Source organism: Alexandromys fortis, unplaced genomic scaffold, assembly GCF_014885135.2.
Source record: "Alexandromys fortis isolate MF-2015 unplaced genomic scaffold, M_Fortis_MF-2015_v1.1 scaffold_10, whole genome shotgun sequence".
NCBI lineage: Eukaryota > Metazoa > Chordata > Mammalia > Rodentia > Cricetidae > Alexandromys > Alexandromys fortis.
In genome coordinates, this window is record NW_026067895.1 from 21012618 (window position 1) to 21029306 (window position 16689).

At 45.3% G+C, this 16689-nt stretch overlaps 1 protein-coding gene across 2 annotated transcripts in view; it reads right to left on the bottom strand.

The window, feature by feature from the left end:
• Positions 1 to 16689, bottom strand: part of Myof (myoferlin) — a 137485-nt gene that overhangs the window by 49519 nt on the left and 71277 nt on the right. For both annotated transcript variants that reach the window (XM_050157674.1, XM_050157668.1), the window contains 8 exons: positions 14700 to 14877; positions 13255 to 13379; positions 10149 to 10255; positions 8109 to 8301; positions 6872 to 7027; positions 3933 to 4064; positions 3281 to 3444; positions 925 to 1039 (listed from right to left, as the gene is read on the bottom strand). In XM_050157674.1, the coding sequence (XP_050013631.1) occupies positions 925 to 1039; positions 3281 to 3444; positions 3933 to 4064; positions 6872 to 7027; positions 8109 to 8301; positions 10149 to 10255; positions 13255 to 13379; positions 14700 to 14877 (1170 nt within the window). The remainder of the gene's footprint in view (positions 1 to 924; positions 1040 to 3280; positions 3445 to 3932; positions 4065 to 6871; positions 7028 to 8108; positions 8302 to 10148; positions 10256 to 13254; positions 13380 to 14699; positions 14878 to 16689) is intronic.

Sequence of the window (16689 nt, forward strand, 5' to 3'; positions counted from 1 at the left end):
ACACACACAGGTGCTCAAATATATCATTATGTGAAAATACGTGTTGAGGAATTGTGTGCCCAACACAATTCTAGTCTGAAGAGGAAAAAGCACACTTGTATAAAAACAGAAACCTGCAACGGTGGCTATTTTATAGAGAACAGTGGTAGGCGGGGAGAATTACTTCTCATTTCCCTGAACACTGGATTTTTTTTTTTTGAAGTTTAACATTTTTATTTTTATTTTTGGGGATGTGTGTGATTATGTTCACATGCATAAAAGTGTCCGCAGAAGCCCCAGAAGGCTATGGGAGCCCATGCAACTGCAGTATAGGTGTTTGCGGGCTGCCGGCATGAGCGCTGGGAGCTGAATTCCAGTCCCCTGCAAGAGCATCGAGCACTCTTAGTTGTCAACACATCTCCTCCGCTCCATTTTTTTTTTTACCATTTTTTCTGTTTTTGCTTGCCTGTGTATTTCTTTTTTTTTTTTTTTTTTAAGATTTATTTGTTTTTATTAAGTATACAGTGGTCTGCCTGCCTATGTCCCTGCAGGCCAGAAGAGGGCACCAGATCTCATTACAGAAGGTTGTGAGCCACCATGTGGTTGCTGGGAATTGAACTCAGGACCTTTGGAAGTATAGCAGTGCTCTTAACCTCTGAGCCATCTCTCCAGCCCACCTGTGTATTTCTTTAAAGTGAAAATTTCATTTCTCGTGATCTTAAAAACAAGCTAGATAGTAAATTTCTACTTAGAAACTGTGCACAACTCAAACTTGATGCTGGAGCAGTGTCTAGCCACAGCGGCCCAGCGCTTACTGGATGTCAGTAATGAGCATGCACTTGCAGGGCTTCTGTTGTAAATGGGAGACTATTTGGAATCGGGGATGCAGCGGGAAGAGAGAGTGGAGCATCTCGTGATGCAGGATGGGGCATGCCGGTGGCTCACCGCATCGGTATAGGTGTCCTCTGCTGCCTTCCACTCGCCTCCCGGATAGCGAGTCTCATTCTGGTAGACTTCATCCGTGAACTCTGTGTGACCTGCATCGGCCTCAGTCAGGAGGCTGTGGGCGAGAGGGGGCTCCTGTTACCCAGGAGAAATGGAACCGGAACCGGGAACCCCAGCCATTTCGCACTGTTGGGCGACCCCTACAGCTTGGAATGACACCACTTCCCTTCTGGCCTTCTGGCTTGAGCCCTTTGGTTTCTCCATTCCAAATTTGACTTTGAACTAAAAGCTTTTGACAGTCGTTCGGAGAGGGGGGCTGGGCCAGCGAGACGTAAATTATAGAGGACTCTTCGCATTGGCATGGTCGCTCCTTCCGTGGAGCCAGGAAAATCGCGCTAAAAGGGCTCTTGAACCGCTCCCTGCGGGGAGCACAGAGAGTGTCTTCCACACTGCTTGCTGCAGTATAGACTTTCCAGCGTTTTGTCAGTGAAACTCTTGGCTGACAGTTCAAAGACCAGGGAATGGAGTGAGGCTGAGTGGAAATGTGTGCCCTGGGCTTGCTGGCTCTGCGCGACATAAACTGGTGGTTTCTGAGAAGACAGCCGAGCCTGCTCATTTCACACTCCAGACTCTTTGGGGCCCTCGAGCGCTCTGTGCTGACTCTGCTTGGCCAGCTTTGGCTCGGATTTAAAAACCCAATGGAAGAAAGGCACAGAGGCTCCAACTTTGCCTTGAGTTGTCTGCCAGGGACCCTCAAGTGATGGTTCTTCCCCCCTTACTATTTCTACTATTTGATTCCAACCAAACCCTGGAAGGGTATCAAAAAGCCAACTGCCCCAACCATTTGTATAAATTGAAATCATCCATCTCTCCTCTGCACCACAGAGGAGACCCAAAGGTTTGGCTGCCGTCTCTGGAGTCCCAGCCTTGAATTTTTCCAGTCACAATTCTCTCTACCTTTCGGGTCCTCATCCCCTTCCTTCTGTTCAATTCAACTCCCCACCTCCACTCCTCACCAATTCCCACAATTCCAAACAAAGCAAACAATCCTGCACCGGAAGTAAGGACGTGTGGGCACTTGGTCTGGCAGACCAGCTTGCTCCTTGTCCTTCGTTTTTTAGGCCCATGCAATGACTCCAAAGGAGACCTTACAATACAGGTCCCAGGATGTGCCACCACAAGGTGGCCACAAGAGGGAGCTCTAGGACTAATGTTGCCACCAACCATTTTTTATTTACTTTGTGATTGTTGATTGATTGGCTGAGACGGGTCTCCTATAGCCCAGGCTACCCTTGAACTCACTAAATAGCAGAGGGAATGGCACTATTAGAAGGTGTGACCTTGTGGAGGAAATGTGTCATGGTAGAGGTGGGCTTTGAGGTCTCATACATGCTCAAGATAGCACCCAGAGTCACAGTCCACTTCCTGTTGCCTTCTGATAAAGATGTAGCCACTCCATGTCTGCCTACATGCCACCATGCTCCCCGCCATCATGATATGGATATAAGCCAGCAAGTCACCCCAGCAAAATGTTTTCCTTAATAAAAATTACCATGGTCATGGTGTCTCTCCACAGCAATAGAAACCCTAAGACAGACATATATAAACACATATTTAGATCTAGACATAGACAGTGTTGTACTGGGTATTAGACTGACAGCCTCTCGCATGAGAGACAAGTACTCTACCAGGGAGGCATGTCCCTGCTCATTTCCCTGACTTTTACTTGGCATTTTGAGACTGGGTCCTGTAAGTTGCTGGACTTGAATGGAGTCGGTCTGCACTCCAGGCAGACCTCAAACATGCAATCCTCCTACTTGAGCCCCTGGGTAGCTGGGGTTAACAGACCTGTACCCTACATTCCCTTAGGTGCCTTTTATTTTTGTCTTTTGGGACTGATGGTATCTTCCAACTTCCTGTAAATTTCTATGGACCTAGTGTTATCCAGTGGGTAAAATTAATGTTAATAAGAATGACAACAGACGACGGAGGGGCTGGAAAGACGGTTCCATGGGTAAAAGCTCCAGCCAGGACTCAAGTCTGATAGCCTGAGCTGAATCCCAAGAACCCACAGAAAAAAGTTGCGTGTGGTGGTGAACGTCAATCATCCCAGCATTCCAAAGGCGAGTTGGAAGACAGACAGGAGAATCTTCCAGAAGCTGTGCACCAGCTAGCCTGGACACAGAATAACAGCAGAATCAAAAGACCCTGACTCAACAGAGTGGAAAAAAACTTACTCTTAAAAGATGTCTTCTGATGTTCACATGTGTGCTAAGGCAAGCAAACACCTGAACACACACACACACACACACACAAAACTAAACAACACAAGTGACATAGAAAGTCGAACACTCACCTTCTTTCAGGGTCGACTATCCAGTCTCCTTCCCACTCCCATCCCTTGGGAGGCAAAAAGAACTCTCTTTTGAGTTTTATTTTTCCCGTGACGTCAGAGAATTTATGACGTCCCACCAGTCCAGATGTGCCCCACTTCCCAAACACAAGGGCTTGGTTTTCATACTGTTAAAAACAGATTGGAGAAATACTATCAGAGACTGAGAAAACAAGCCATCTGTGAAATCTAAATTTGCCCAGACCTGAGGCTAGATGACAACAGAAAGCAGAAAAGCTGTACACACAAAAAGTATGGGCCTAAACTCGGGCCTGCCAGTGCTCAGGCGACTTTGGGCAAGTCGCTCATCCTCCTGAGAGTCCACATGCTCATCTGTAAACTGGGCACAACAGGTTTCTTAGAGTTCATGCGTGCAAACAGTTGTGAATGTGTTCTGCGAACCGTGATGCCTCATGGGAGTTGTTTCCATCTTTGAATGACACTAAACAGGAGGTAGTGACTCTGGAGTGTTCTGCTGTCAATAATTCTCAGGAGGGTCTTCTCCTCATCTCTTGGGCTAAGATTCTTTAACAGGAGGTAGTAATGACTGCTCTCGGTATTAAAAAGAGAAAGTTCTGCTCTACTAGAGAGAAGACAGGGCTGTCATTAAAGGTACCATTTCAGCAAAGACGGTGAAGGAGCCTTCGGCGAAGCTATTGAACTTCTTCTCCACGGCACTTAAACCCAGCCAGATATTCACTCGCAACTCCACAGGCACTTTGGGCCCATTGTTTTTTTCCTGTGGATACTGTGGATGAACAATAGCATCTTAGGTGACAATGGGACAGATACCGCACGAACTGTGACATCACGCTAAAGCTCAAGCATGCTCAACTTCTACTCATCGCTCCCACCGGACTGAGTTTGTATCTGCTTTGGTTAAAACTGACAAATGACCCCACAGCAAAGATTGTAATAGGAGTTAAAGCAGTAAGTCTAGAAGTTCCCGCAGCCGTCAAGAGTGCCTGGCCTTTCCCAGCTCTCTGACTCACTTCCATTCTCAAGAACATCTTTTCCTTCATTGATAAACTGTCTGTCATTCAATCAGTCAGTCAATCAAAGTGTGAGCCGCAGATTCCCACCTGTCCCTGAGACCATTCAAAGTGTGAGCTGTAGATTGTCACCCGTTCCTGAGACCATTTCAGGAGGTCTACCAGGGCAGAACACTCTTCCTAAGAGCACCAACGTGAGATCTGTGTTGTCTTGTTGGCATTCGTACAGATGAGGCAGTGGCATCCCACTGTACCCATCGGTATTAACAGCACTCAACTCTCAAGCACAGAAGATGAAATGCCAGTTCCACTAAAGAATTCCTTTGTCTTAAAAAAAATTAAAGAACTAAAACAATTTTGATGGGTTTTTAAAAAAACCCAGTATTGATTACTAGTTTTGTTAAATCCCCACCCTCGAGTGCCTGACTGTTTAATACTTGGCATGATAAAGGAGGAAGCTCTCCCAAGTCACCTCACACATTAGCATGTGACCAGTACCTTAACAAAAAGCTCTGTTATAAATTGACCCTTAGAGATAGGTGTGTGTGTGTGTGTGTGTGTGTGTGTGTGTGTGTGTTGAGACAAAGTCTCCTGTGTCCTGTGTTTGTTTTTCTATTTTAATTTCTGTTACAACAAGTACTGGGGATACAAGTCATATAAACAAAAGCCCTTTGTAGTCTACAATAATATTTTTAATGTTACAAAGAGATGCTGAGACTAAAGAAAAAAATCAACTGAACTAAAAGACTTCTCAAGCTAGATAATGAGGGTAAAGGGAGTCAACAAATATACAGAGTTTTTCCTTAGATTCTACAACCTAACCCGGAACACACACCCTGGGCTCTCTGGCTTCCTTGAAGCTTTTTAATTAATCAGTTTGCTTCCATTACTGCTGATGGGAATTTTAATTGAGGTTTATTTGAAGTCTGATTCATGCTGCAGAAGACAGCTGAAAGAAGATGGCCACTCGGACGCTGCTCACATGGCTAAGAGCCATGTGGACACTAATAAAGGTCAGCGGGTGGATCCTGGTTGTAGAGAACACGTCTCCTTAGCCCAGCCCTTTCTCTTCTCAAAACTGGTTATTCCTTTCTTAACTCCAAGGAACTGCTGTTGGGTAGACAGGATCGGGCGTCAAATCATGCCAATGAGGGCTATGTTGAGAACGTAGATGCAGCCCAGGCCTCTGTCAGTGTTCCAAGACATGCCCATAGAAGTTCTTCATTGGGGGGGTGGGTCCTAGGATGGGGTTGTGGGTCCTAGGAAGCTTGCTGAGTATGGGCAGAATGGTAGATACAGGCACAACCCCCCAAAGAAGTACTTTAGAGTCCATGACTCTAAAATATTCAGAACGAGTGTAGCATTGTGGCACATGCCACAGGACTTGGGAGACATAGGCAGGTCGATTTCTCTGAGTTCCAGGCAAGCCTGATCTACATAGTGAGACCCTGTCTTAAAAAACCGATAGCGAGAATGATGATGATGATGGTGATATTCAAAACTTCTGCTTAAAGTAGCAATTATCAAAATTTTTCTCTATTAGAGCACCCCTTCTGTCTGTGGTGGTTGATCGTGGTTGTCAACTTGACAGGATCTGAATCAAAAAGTAAGATGCTAGACATTGCTGTCAGGATTTTTTTAAAAGATTTATTTATTGTGTACACAGCATTTTGTCTGCATTTATGCTTGCCAGCCAGAAGAGGGCACCATATCTCTTTTTACAGATGGTTGTGAGCCATCATGTGGTTGCTGAGAATTGGACCTCTGGAAGAGGATCCAGTGCTCTTAACCACTGAGCCATCTCCCCAGCCCTATTGTGAGGAATTTTCTTAATCAGATTATCTGAAGTGTAAAGACCTATCATAAATGTGGGCAGCACTTGCTGGTGGCAACCCAGATGAAGGAAAGAGAGGAAGGATTTTTGCTTTATGCCTGCTTGCCTTCACCTTTGCTGGCAAGTTCATCAAAGTTGGTGTTGCCACTGCTAATATTAAGACTCAGCTTCCAGTTCCAATGGAAACTGAAGATCAATTGCTCTTCAGGAATCTGCTGAACCTTCAGCACCAGACTGAGACTGCTAAGACATCCAGCCTTGTGGACCAATCAGTTACCAGTTCTTGGCCTTTCTGAATGAGACAGCCATTGTTGAGCCACCTAGACCCTATCCGATAAGCCTATCTAATAGATACACTGTTAACGTGCGTTCATTCTGTCTTTTCTAGAGACCCTGATCCCATGACTGACTATACCACCCACTTTTCTCAAACAGCATCAGCGGAAGAAATATATTGCTTGCCTGAGACATTAAGAGCGGAAAATGCATGTCAGAAAGCAAATGACAGTGTCGTGTTACTATTAATGTCAGAGACATCTAGAGAGGTGTCTGTGGTTGAAGGCCAGCCATGCTCATGTCACTCTCTAAAAACTATTATCCCAGAAGGGACCAGAACAGGTCAGCACTGATCTTAAACACCTTAGCTCTGTAGCAGATGAATATGACAAAACAACCCCTCCTTCGGGACAGAATCTGCATGCACTTTTCCATCCCACCATGAAGACGTACCTTCAGAAGGATGGTTTGGGTTTTCCCACAGTATTTTCCAGAAGCGTTCCCACCGCTGGTGGAGTATAAGACTTGATGGGCAGGAATCCGTGCATAGGCCAGTCTTTTCTCTCCACGGATCATCCAGATGATAATGTCGGGCATACTGTTCTGAGGCTGCGCAGTGAATTGGGTGGAAAAGAAAGCAGACAAGGTGAGTTTATATGCGACAGGCTGGAGAAATACTGTGTCTCAAAGTCAGGAGACACACATCTTCTTCAGTCACACGGTGGTTACACAGGGCTAAGGAACAGGCTGTGGGTGACTGGGGGGAAGGAGGGGAGAAACAGGGAAGCAGGTGAAGAGTTGCACCCCACTCTGGTCTGACAGGCATTTTAGAAAGTACCCCCTCATCTCTCAAGCATCATTTAAAGAAAACCATCAGCAGACTGAAAACGCTGCAAGCGGCCACCCGCTGCCATAGGTTGAATGTGCTCCTCAGGGTTATCTGTCGAAAAGCTTTTTTCAACAGTGTTTCTCGGCCTAATGAGAGATGAGAAGGCCGTGAGTGGTTGACCCACAAGCTCAGATTAATGCCACTGTTGCAGAAGCGGGTTAGTTATCATAAGAACGGGCAGAGTGTAAGACACTATCCCCTAGATACTCGAGGGACAGGAGGAGTCTGTTTCCTCTTGTCCTTTCAGCCGCAGAGGCAGGGGACACCTGGCACGTATCTAGCAACTCCTGTGTACCCTGCACTGTGCTGTCCCCTTGGTAACCGTCATCGTCCTTTTTAAGTCTTTCCACAACGGCGCTGTGATGCAAGTACTGCGTTTCTCCATTTTACAGGCAGGGAAAGCAGAAGTGAGTTATACAGCTTGCCCAAGGTCACATGCGATTTAGGACTTAAATCTACATCTTCCTAATCCACAGTACAGAGATATTTTAATGCTCTGTGTCGTGTTCTACTGTTCCTTCACTCAGAACACTCTGTGACAGCACTTAAGAAAGCAGTGCTTTTCCTGCAGGCACCTCTAAGGCCCAACTCAAAATTCTTGTCCTGACTTTGGTGACTTTCACCCCCAGTCCTCGGTGGCCTTCCCAGCCCAGTGACTCTTTTGGTTTTTATCATTGACCAGATGGTTCACGGTCTCAAACAAACATCACGGCAGATGCTCCACCCATCGCCCCATCCGTGGTGCTGTCCACAGAATCCTTCTGGAAGCAGATGTCGCTAGTGTGATGCCAAGGTGTCTACCTCTTCAGTAAGCTGCATTAATTTATCAAGCCAGTCCTCGATCTCCAACAAGGTGGATTTCACATCGGTGGCTTCAGATCTCATCTTCATAGCTGCCTCGTGTATCTGGGAGAGAAACCTGGACCGCAACTTTCGGATCTGAGTATCCAGAACCGTGACGTTGGCTTTTCCGTCTGTGATGGGCAAGGTGTATCTAAAGGAAGGGAAAGAGAGAGAACTTAAGAATGACATTCTAGGTTTCAAAACCAAGTCCTTAGGTTTACACATGTTGAACATATGTCTGCATACATTCCACGTAGACGGAAATGTCAGTACTAAACTATGGCACTGCTTGGTTTAAGCTGGAATTGAGGACATTTTTTTGTGGCCCTGACAGGAAAGAGAATAAAGATTTCAAAGCAGCAGAGTCTACACAATATTCCCACCACCACCATCTTTATCACTGCCGTCATCTCAGAAGGTTCTCGAAGAGTTCCAGAAAGCAGGAAAGACTTCCTGCCTAGGGCAATTCCCATCCATGTCCCAGTGGTGGGACCCCCACAAAGAAAGATGGCTAAGTGAGTGACTCAAGTCAACCCCTGTCATCTACGCTTCCCTGTCACTGTGGCAGCAGGTGAGACCACTGGGCAAGACTGCCACTAGGACCAGGAAATCCGACTCATATTGTCCCCACCTAGAATTTCCAGCATTTCTAGCATGGTTCTCAATCATGGGACTGCCTGTTATGCAGCATTTAAGAGACTCCAGTTCACTTCTTTGAAGACAGCTGGATAAGGCCATGCTTTGTTCAGCAAAGCCTATGGTTCGCAGGCATTTTCCAAGTGAAAACTGAAACTCCACGTTTTGGGTTGATTTCGTTAACAACCGTGGCAGCATACGTGTAAAGGGTTAAGATTCTACAGTGGCCACGTAGAGCAAAAACACATGTGGAAGCTGTTGAGCTAGGAAGTCACACTTGGGCCCTGCAGTCACACTTGGGCCCCGCGAGAGTGAGATGCTGACAGCGACAAGGAGCGGCAGGGCTAAGAGGGTACGTCCTCCCCAGCACCAAGGCGCCACGGGGCCTCTCTGTTTTCCTATCTGTAATTAAGAGGCGATCCCTTAGGATCCCTCAGCCTCTCAGTGTGAGCTCTAAGTGCTCACAAAGCCAGTGCGGCCTTCCCACTTCAGCTGCTCTTCAATGACCCTACTAGACCACTAGACGGCACAAGAAGACAGGGTGACTCAGAGCCCTATCCTAGAGGGGGAAGTATCTGCTTCCTCAGAGCAAGAGGAGTTACTCAATGTGCTTTTCTTTTCCACCTTCCTGGGTCATGGCTTTATTAGCCAATATTAAAATGAGTTTGGGATGAATCACTGTCCCCCCCCCCCCCCCGATTTCTAAATACGAAAAGATCCTGAGTTAGTTCTCCAAGCAACAGCGATGAAAAGGCCTCTGACTAAGCCTATGTACTAGTTTTGTCTAACCTGGTTTGGGGAGTGTGTGTGTGTGTGTGTGTGTGTGTGTGTGTGTTGTTTTAACAGATAATGTTTTATGAATGTGCACGCCATTCTTGTAAGGGGCCACTCTGTCTCTGTTGCTTCGAATTTAGTGTAAGCGTTGCTGCTAAAGGGCTGTGGAGCGCTCGAGACACTTAGTAAAAAAAAAAAAAAAAAGGCAAACTATTTCTCAAACCATGAATTAGGAACATTGTTCTGAGAGGTGGAATCAATGTCCCCATCTCCCTGTGGAAGTCAGGAGTCCTTCTTCAGGAGGGTGGCTCAGACTTGTCACTCAGCCCTCCCTTCCCCTCCCTTCCCCCTTAGCCTTAGGCTGCTGGGACTAGCTTCCTAGAGTCCAATCTGGGCCTCCCTGGGCAACAAACCAGAGGATAGGGCTTTTTGGGGTGATTCAGAAACTCCCCCTGGGGTGAGGTGGGGATTTCAAGAAGCTAAAAAGCAGTGCTCAAATGTGCTTTTCAGAGAAACACCTAAGAAGATTCTAGAAGAGCTTACAGTCTGAGGACTTGGCTGGGATGTGGAGATAGGAAGACCCCGTACCTCGTGTCTTCTATGACTTCATCTATCAACTTCAGCCACAACTCCGCCAACTGGTTTGAAGGAATTTTGCCTTGGATTCCTGATTTCACAGCCTCTATGTTTGATTGCTGAAGAATTAAGAAAGAGGAGAGATAGCTGGAAATTTTGCCATTATACCCAGGATAGCACTATTTCTAAGGCAGGGTAGAGAGTGGGATAAGGACATAAAAAGACAGAATTACAAAAAAGCCAGAGGGCTTTGTTCCCCACTTAGTAATATTGACCAGAGTTTTGTGCTATTTACTTTTCTTCAAAATGCAATCAGCTCTAGTAAGTTTAAGCTATAGAAAACCTTATCATGTATTTTGACCTTTGGAGCTATGAAAATATTTTATATAGTCCAAAAATAAGCAGAAAAAAACAATAGGAATAGGTGAGGAAACCCTTAAAAGGATTCAATAGAAGCACTATGGGCTTCATTATATTTTAGATGAATAGTTGAAGTAACCGACGAAACCTATGAAAATAGCATTTTGACTATTTATCCTGAGTTACAAAACAAAGGCAATCCCAACAGTAGGAAACTAGAATCAGGAAGCTTGTTGTTCGCAGTGAATGATCTCTGGAGGTTAAGTTTGAACAAGGGAATGATTATATTTAGGACGGCAGAAACTGGAGTCTCACCGTAAGAAAGAAAGCCTAAGTCCTTGGTAGAATATTAAAATTAGAGGCACCATTCTGGCCTTCAATAAAATTCAGTAGCTATAGAAGTAACTATGCATATGTCTGTGTGTATGTATGTGTGTGTGTGTATCTGTATGCATGTGTGTGTGTGTGTGTGAGCCTGAGTTTCTTGGCTGACGAAGCCTATAAGCAACAATATACCAGTAGTCATAATCACTCTAGTAACCAGATTCTTTTTTTTTTTATTCCACTTCCTATTAAAACAACTAAAGCATTTTAGAAGAATGACTATTTCAGGGCTGGGCTTGAGAAAGTGCAAGATAAGCTCAGAACATACAAGCTTGCTAGTGCCGAGCAGCTGTCGACCGAGAGAGGAAGGGAGTGCCCTCTGTGCCTAGCCAAAGTCCTGATCGTGGAAAGTCACTATCTCCCTCAAGATTGGCCTGGAGCTCACACAGCTTGGTCAGTGGAGAGAGATGGTAAGAAGCAGGCAAAGACCCCAAAGAGTGTCCCACACACCACCAGAAGAAAGATGGGACCAGTTCTCCACCAGCTCCCTTGAGGAAGGGACCTGGAAACTAATAAGAATGGAGCATTTCAATTTCAACTTTATTTATTTTTTAAATTGTATCACTTTATGTGCATGGATGTTTTGCCTGAGTGTACATCTGTGCACCACACATGTACCAGGTACCCCTGATGCCAGAAAAAGGCAACAGATCCCTTGGAAAGGGAGTGACAGGTGGCTGTGAACTGCCACGTGAGTGCTGGGAACCGAACCCAGGTGTTCTGGAAGAGAGGCAAACACTCCTAACCACAGGGCTATTTAGTCCCCTTGATTTTATAGTAAAGTTCAACTATCCTTCTGCAATGGTGCTCCCATCCCTACAGGGAGGCGGAGGCTTTTTATTCGTAAGCATGTTTACTTCTCCGTGATGCTCCCTGGGGCTGTCGGCAAAATGAAACCGGAGCGATGGGATGGGAACAAACTATTCTGCTTCCGTTCAGGGTCGTGGAGCTGCTCATGAAATCTGGGGCTGACTGATCCACGCTCGTGACCACTCACTGCCCGTGAGGTTCAGGACAACCTTCCCAGCTCTGCAGTCTTCAGTGATCTCAAATTCCCCAGAGTAACTGTGCTTCCTCATCACAGACAGAAACTGGACTATGACTGGGGACCCTATACGGACCCGGCCCTCGCCTCTCTCAGCATTGTTGCTGCTCTTGGGAGCATCAGCAGGACACTCACACGTACCATTGGTGGTATGGAAAGATGTAGGAAGAGGACTCAGATTGCCTTTATAACAAAGAGCAGTATTTTTATATTTGCTATGAAGTCTTTGATCAGGTTATTTTCTCATCTATCTTGGTCTAGTCCTTATAAAATAAGGACTTCTAAATTTAATATAAATTAAAATCGTCTTGTCATTAAGATATTTTAATCACATATCAGTGAGATCACTGTGATATTTTCATACATATGACATATATTATCTTCAAACACCTTTTTTTCTTACACCCTAAATTACATAATTTTGCAATAAAAGCACTGATGCCAGGTGGATTTTATCCATACCCAACAGAAGCAACTTAGGATCTTTAAATTGAGTGGGCCTGTCTCAAATGTGCCACGTTCTCCTCACTACTGTAGAGGACCAATGTCAAGAAGGTGAAATCACACAGATACCACTATGGAGTTCTACCAGAGGGAACCCCCTGTCACGATCTTCAAAGACAGAACATTCCTCCATTCTGAAGCAAGAGCAGAGATAACTTTCCGTGGCAGAAATTATCACTGTGATCACAGCAAAGTCTCACAGGGTGCTCATAGCGATAAGAACAAAGCACCCTTCATCTACAAATCATGGCAACACCTGAGCCCCTCTCCTCTGGCCTCTGGCCTTTCGCATCCTCCTGTCTTTCTCAGGAAGAGAACCTGCATCCTGGCATGTGCTCGCACAAGCCTAAGACCGCACTTCCTTGTGGTTAGATATGGCTATATGACTGGATTCTGGCCAATGAGAGTGGTTAGATATGGCCATATGACTGGATTCTGGCCAATGGAAAGTGAGCGGGAATCAAGTGTCTGACCTCTAGGTGTTTCCTAGTGAGAGGTCCTTGTCATCCTCTCACTTTTCCCCCACCCCTTAGGCCGGAGGGTGGATGTTTGTGGTGAGCTGTCTCTATGGGATGGACTGAGGTAATTTCTTAGTGAAGACTACAGCATGGGGGGGGGGGTTGGCGGGGGGGGGGGGGAGCCTGTGCTACAGCAGCAATGAACTTCTGCTAGCTCCAGACCGTTTCCCTCGGCTCTTAGTCAGAAACTCCTCTTACCTCGTCCACCATTGTCTCTTAAGACCTTGTGCTACAATGGCCAAGCTTACTCACTAACTGGTGCTTAACTTCTGGTTTGGTGAAAGGAAGTGCAGGGTGGATAACTCACCAGCCGCTCTGCCATGACTAGGAGAGTGTTCACTGCATCCAGGCGATGACTAATATCCTCCCAATAGGAAGTCAGGGTGACCACCGGCTTCGTTTGCGCCCAGGGTAAGTAGTAATAGTAGTTCCCTGGTACGGAGAATCAGAGGTCAGTGAGCACGGGACACTTGAAGTGGGCAACATATTTATTAAATAGGCGTTCTGGCAGAGCTACTCCACGTGCTGGGGGAATGGTCTTGCTTGTTTGTTTGTCTGTTTGCTTGTTTGTTGTTTTGGGTGTTGGAGATTAAACCCAGGGCCTCACACAAGCTAGAGAACTTCTCTATCATTGAGCCACACCCAGGCACTATTCAGATTCATCAATTTTATTCTGTTGAGCAACAGGGGAATAGGTGGTCCATTCATCTGCTTTTGTAAATCTCTCTAAAATAACCAGCAAACTGGGGACAACAATCTCAGGATCACACAGCTGGACATCCACGATGGTTACGTCATATGCATTGCAATAAGAGTAAGGCACACTGGGAATTAGGGTCACCGTTTCCTCATGAAACTGTTCTTTTAAATTATTGTTTTTGCTGGAAGAGGAGCAAGCACCCCACCCCAAGCCCTGTTCCTTGCAAACCTCGGCTGCCTGCGTGGGGTTGGCAATACTCGGAAGCTTTCTGTAATTAGGACTAAGTATTTGACATTTTAAGGGCATTTTTTTGTTTTAAATCGTCATGTTCAACAATGTAGGTAAAACTGTAGCATTATTGTTGGACTGTTTATGTGCACAGATCCATACATACAAACATATAATTAAAAAGAAAAACAGAATCTTTTAGAAAAAAAAAAAACGAGGTGATGGGACTGGGGGAGTAACAGCGAGGATCAGAAGTCTGGCTCTCCTGGTGTCTGAGCCAGACTGCAATTCACCTCATCTACTGAATCTAAGGGAGATAAGGGCTTGATGGGGTACAGCTGCTCTAGGGAATAGGGCATTCAGTGGGGTCACCATCTTGGGATTTTATGACCTCTGGTGTCCAGCTAGGGCATAGGATCAGGAAGCTGGGATTCAGCTCCTGGGAAATGGGACCTGGGTCCAGCCACCCCCTCTCCCTTTCTGCCTGTGTGCTAGCACGCCCATGTAATGGGGCGTGCACGTGAGTGGGCAATTAGAGGACAACTTGTAGGAAACGGTTTTCTCTTTCCAACATATGGGTTCTGAGGGCTGAGCTCAGGTCGTCTGGCTTGGTGACAATCTCCTCCACCCATGGAGCCATCTCACTGGCCCCCAAGTCTAGCCACTCTTGTGGGTTCCTAAACTCCAATCACCTCATTATATTAGCTAATGAGATGTTGGGCATGATGACCACCAGAGGGAAGGTACAGTACAGGCTTCTTGTCCTGAGAGATATCCATTGTAAGCAAGAATAAATAAGAGAGAACACGTAGCGCCAGTCTTACCATCAAATACTGCACGGCTGTATTGAGTCGTTGATGCCAAAGGTTTACAGGTTGCATCAAACTTGTTGCCATAGTTCCCGATGCTGACTTCAAACTGAATGGCCTCGCCAACATCTTGCAACATGGTGGCTGAATGGAACACGGCGGACAGGCTGTACTTCCGCCTTCGCTGGTATTTCTATCAAATAGGGGTAGGTACAAGGTTCAGTAGCATTTCATTTGTCTATATATATATATATATATATATATATATATATATATATGTGCATTTCTGGCAGATACAATTCCAAGCCCAGGTAATTAGAACCTTACAAATGGTAGGCAAATACTCCACCAGGGAGTTACACCCTCAGCTCCAAAAGGATATATTTAAAATGAGTTCATTAAATATATATATATTTTTAATATTGATGTACATGAAGGGGGTCTGGAAGAATATAACTCAAATTGCTAGCAGTGATATTATCTCAGAGGGCAGAGAGATAGCGGCAACCTTACTTTCTAACTTATACGTGGCTGATATTTTGAGTCACTGAAGTATTCATTTTTAATTAGAAATAAAAATCAAGATTTTAATTTTCAGTTTAAAAAGAAGTGAAATTGTATTTTCTCTCTTCTACCCCAAGTCTCTCTTCTCTCTCTCCATTAGTAACTTAATTGATGACTCTTTCCTGCTCTATATAGATCAAGGTTTTATTCAATAGAATGGATCCCTAATTGTGGGTGGGGCTTCTGGGTTGTATGAGTCAAACGTTTGACCATTGATTTACAGAGATACCCAGACAACTGATTCAAAAACATTAAAAAAAACCCACTAAGATCCTTTTTATTTACTAAGTATAATCAGACACATTATTCTTGCGTCATTCTTGATGTTCCTTTCTCTTTCTACAAGACTATAGGCTGAGAGATGTTCTTGCGACAGCCAGGCAATCTCAGCTAGTTGTTGGCCCAAACAGATCAATGATGGCAAGATGAGTAGATTTCATGTCATGAATCTTCTTTGTCGTCACCGGCCTCTAGTCCCCATGCTTGTGCTAGAAGAGCTGTGAGGAATTCCTGATTCTAGAGACAGACATATGAACTTACATTCGAGGCAGACCATCTAGCCTTCTTTTTGGAAATTTTCATGGGTGCGTCCTTAACTGCATTTAAAAGCAAATGGCTACTGTGGTTCTTTTGCTATTTATATCACCTAAACTGATTGTTCTATATGGTAACATAAACTTCCAAGAGAGAAGAAAAGCTATGATCTTTGCTAACTTGTGGGGAGAAATACTTCTTTTCCTATGTAGAGTTGTGCCCTGTGGCTTGCTTCCCACAAAGGATAAATAAGGGGTAAGTGAGGGGGACAAGGGAAAGGCAACCCCCAGGAAGAACGGGGAAGCATTATCCTACGCTCTTGATGGAGTGAAAGGAATGAACCTGGTGCAGACGTTCCAAACGCGTCGAATGGAAAAGTCCATCAGTCCTGCTTTAGATACTAGCTCAACTTCACTGTCCTAGTGCAGGAGGTGAAGCTGGTGCAAACAAGGCCACAAGGGGAAACGGAAAAGTCTCTGCTAAAACGAGTAGACGTTTGCCCTGTCAGTCACGCTAAAAGGGGGCAGAGTTTACAGCGGGCGACATTAGTTTACTTCAAGGAAGGAAACTGCCTTGGCTTAGCTGAGAACTTATGAGAACTTGAGATAAAGAAGTGTTCAAGGCACCGACTGGGTCTAGCAGTAAGAAGGCTGGAAATGGACAGGAAGGCTGATAAAAGGAACTTAGAAACTGCTATACCCTAAGTTAACATGTAAACCCCATCTGCCCAAGGACTAGGTAACATCTTGGGATTCTGGGAGCTGTAGTTCTTCGAAAACGACAGCAAAGCCTCATGGGAAAGTACAGTGGTATATAAGTTTTGTCCATTAAAAACTCTCGACCCCACGTCTCAGGGCCACTCGGTGGAAAGTTTCATTTTCCTCAGTATTTAATATTTTAATAAAAG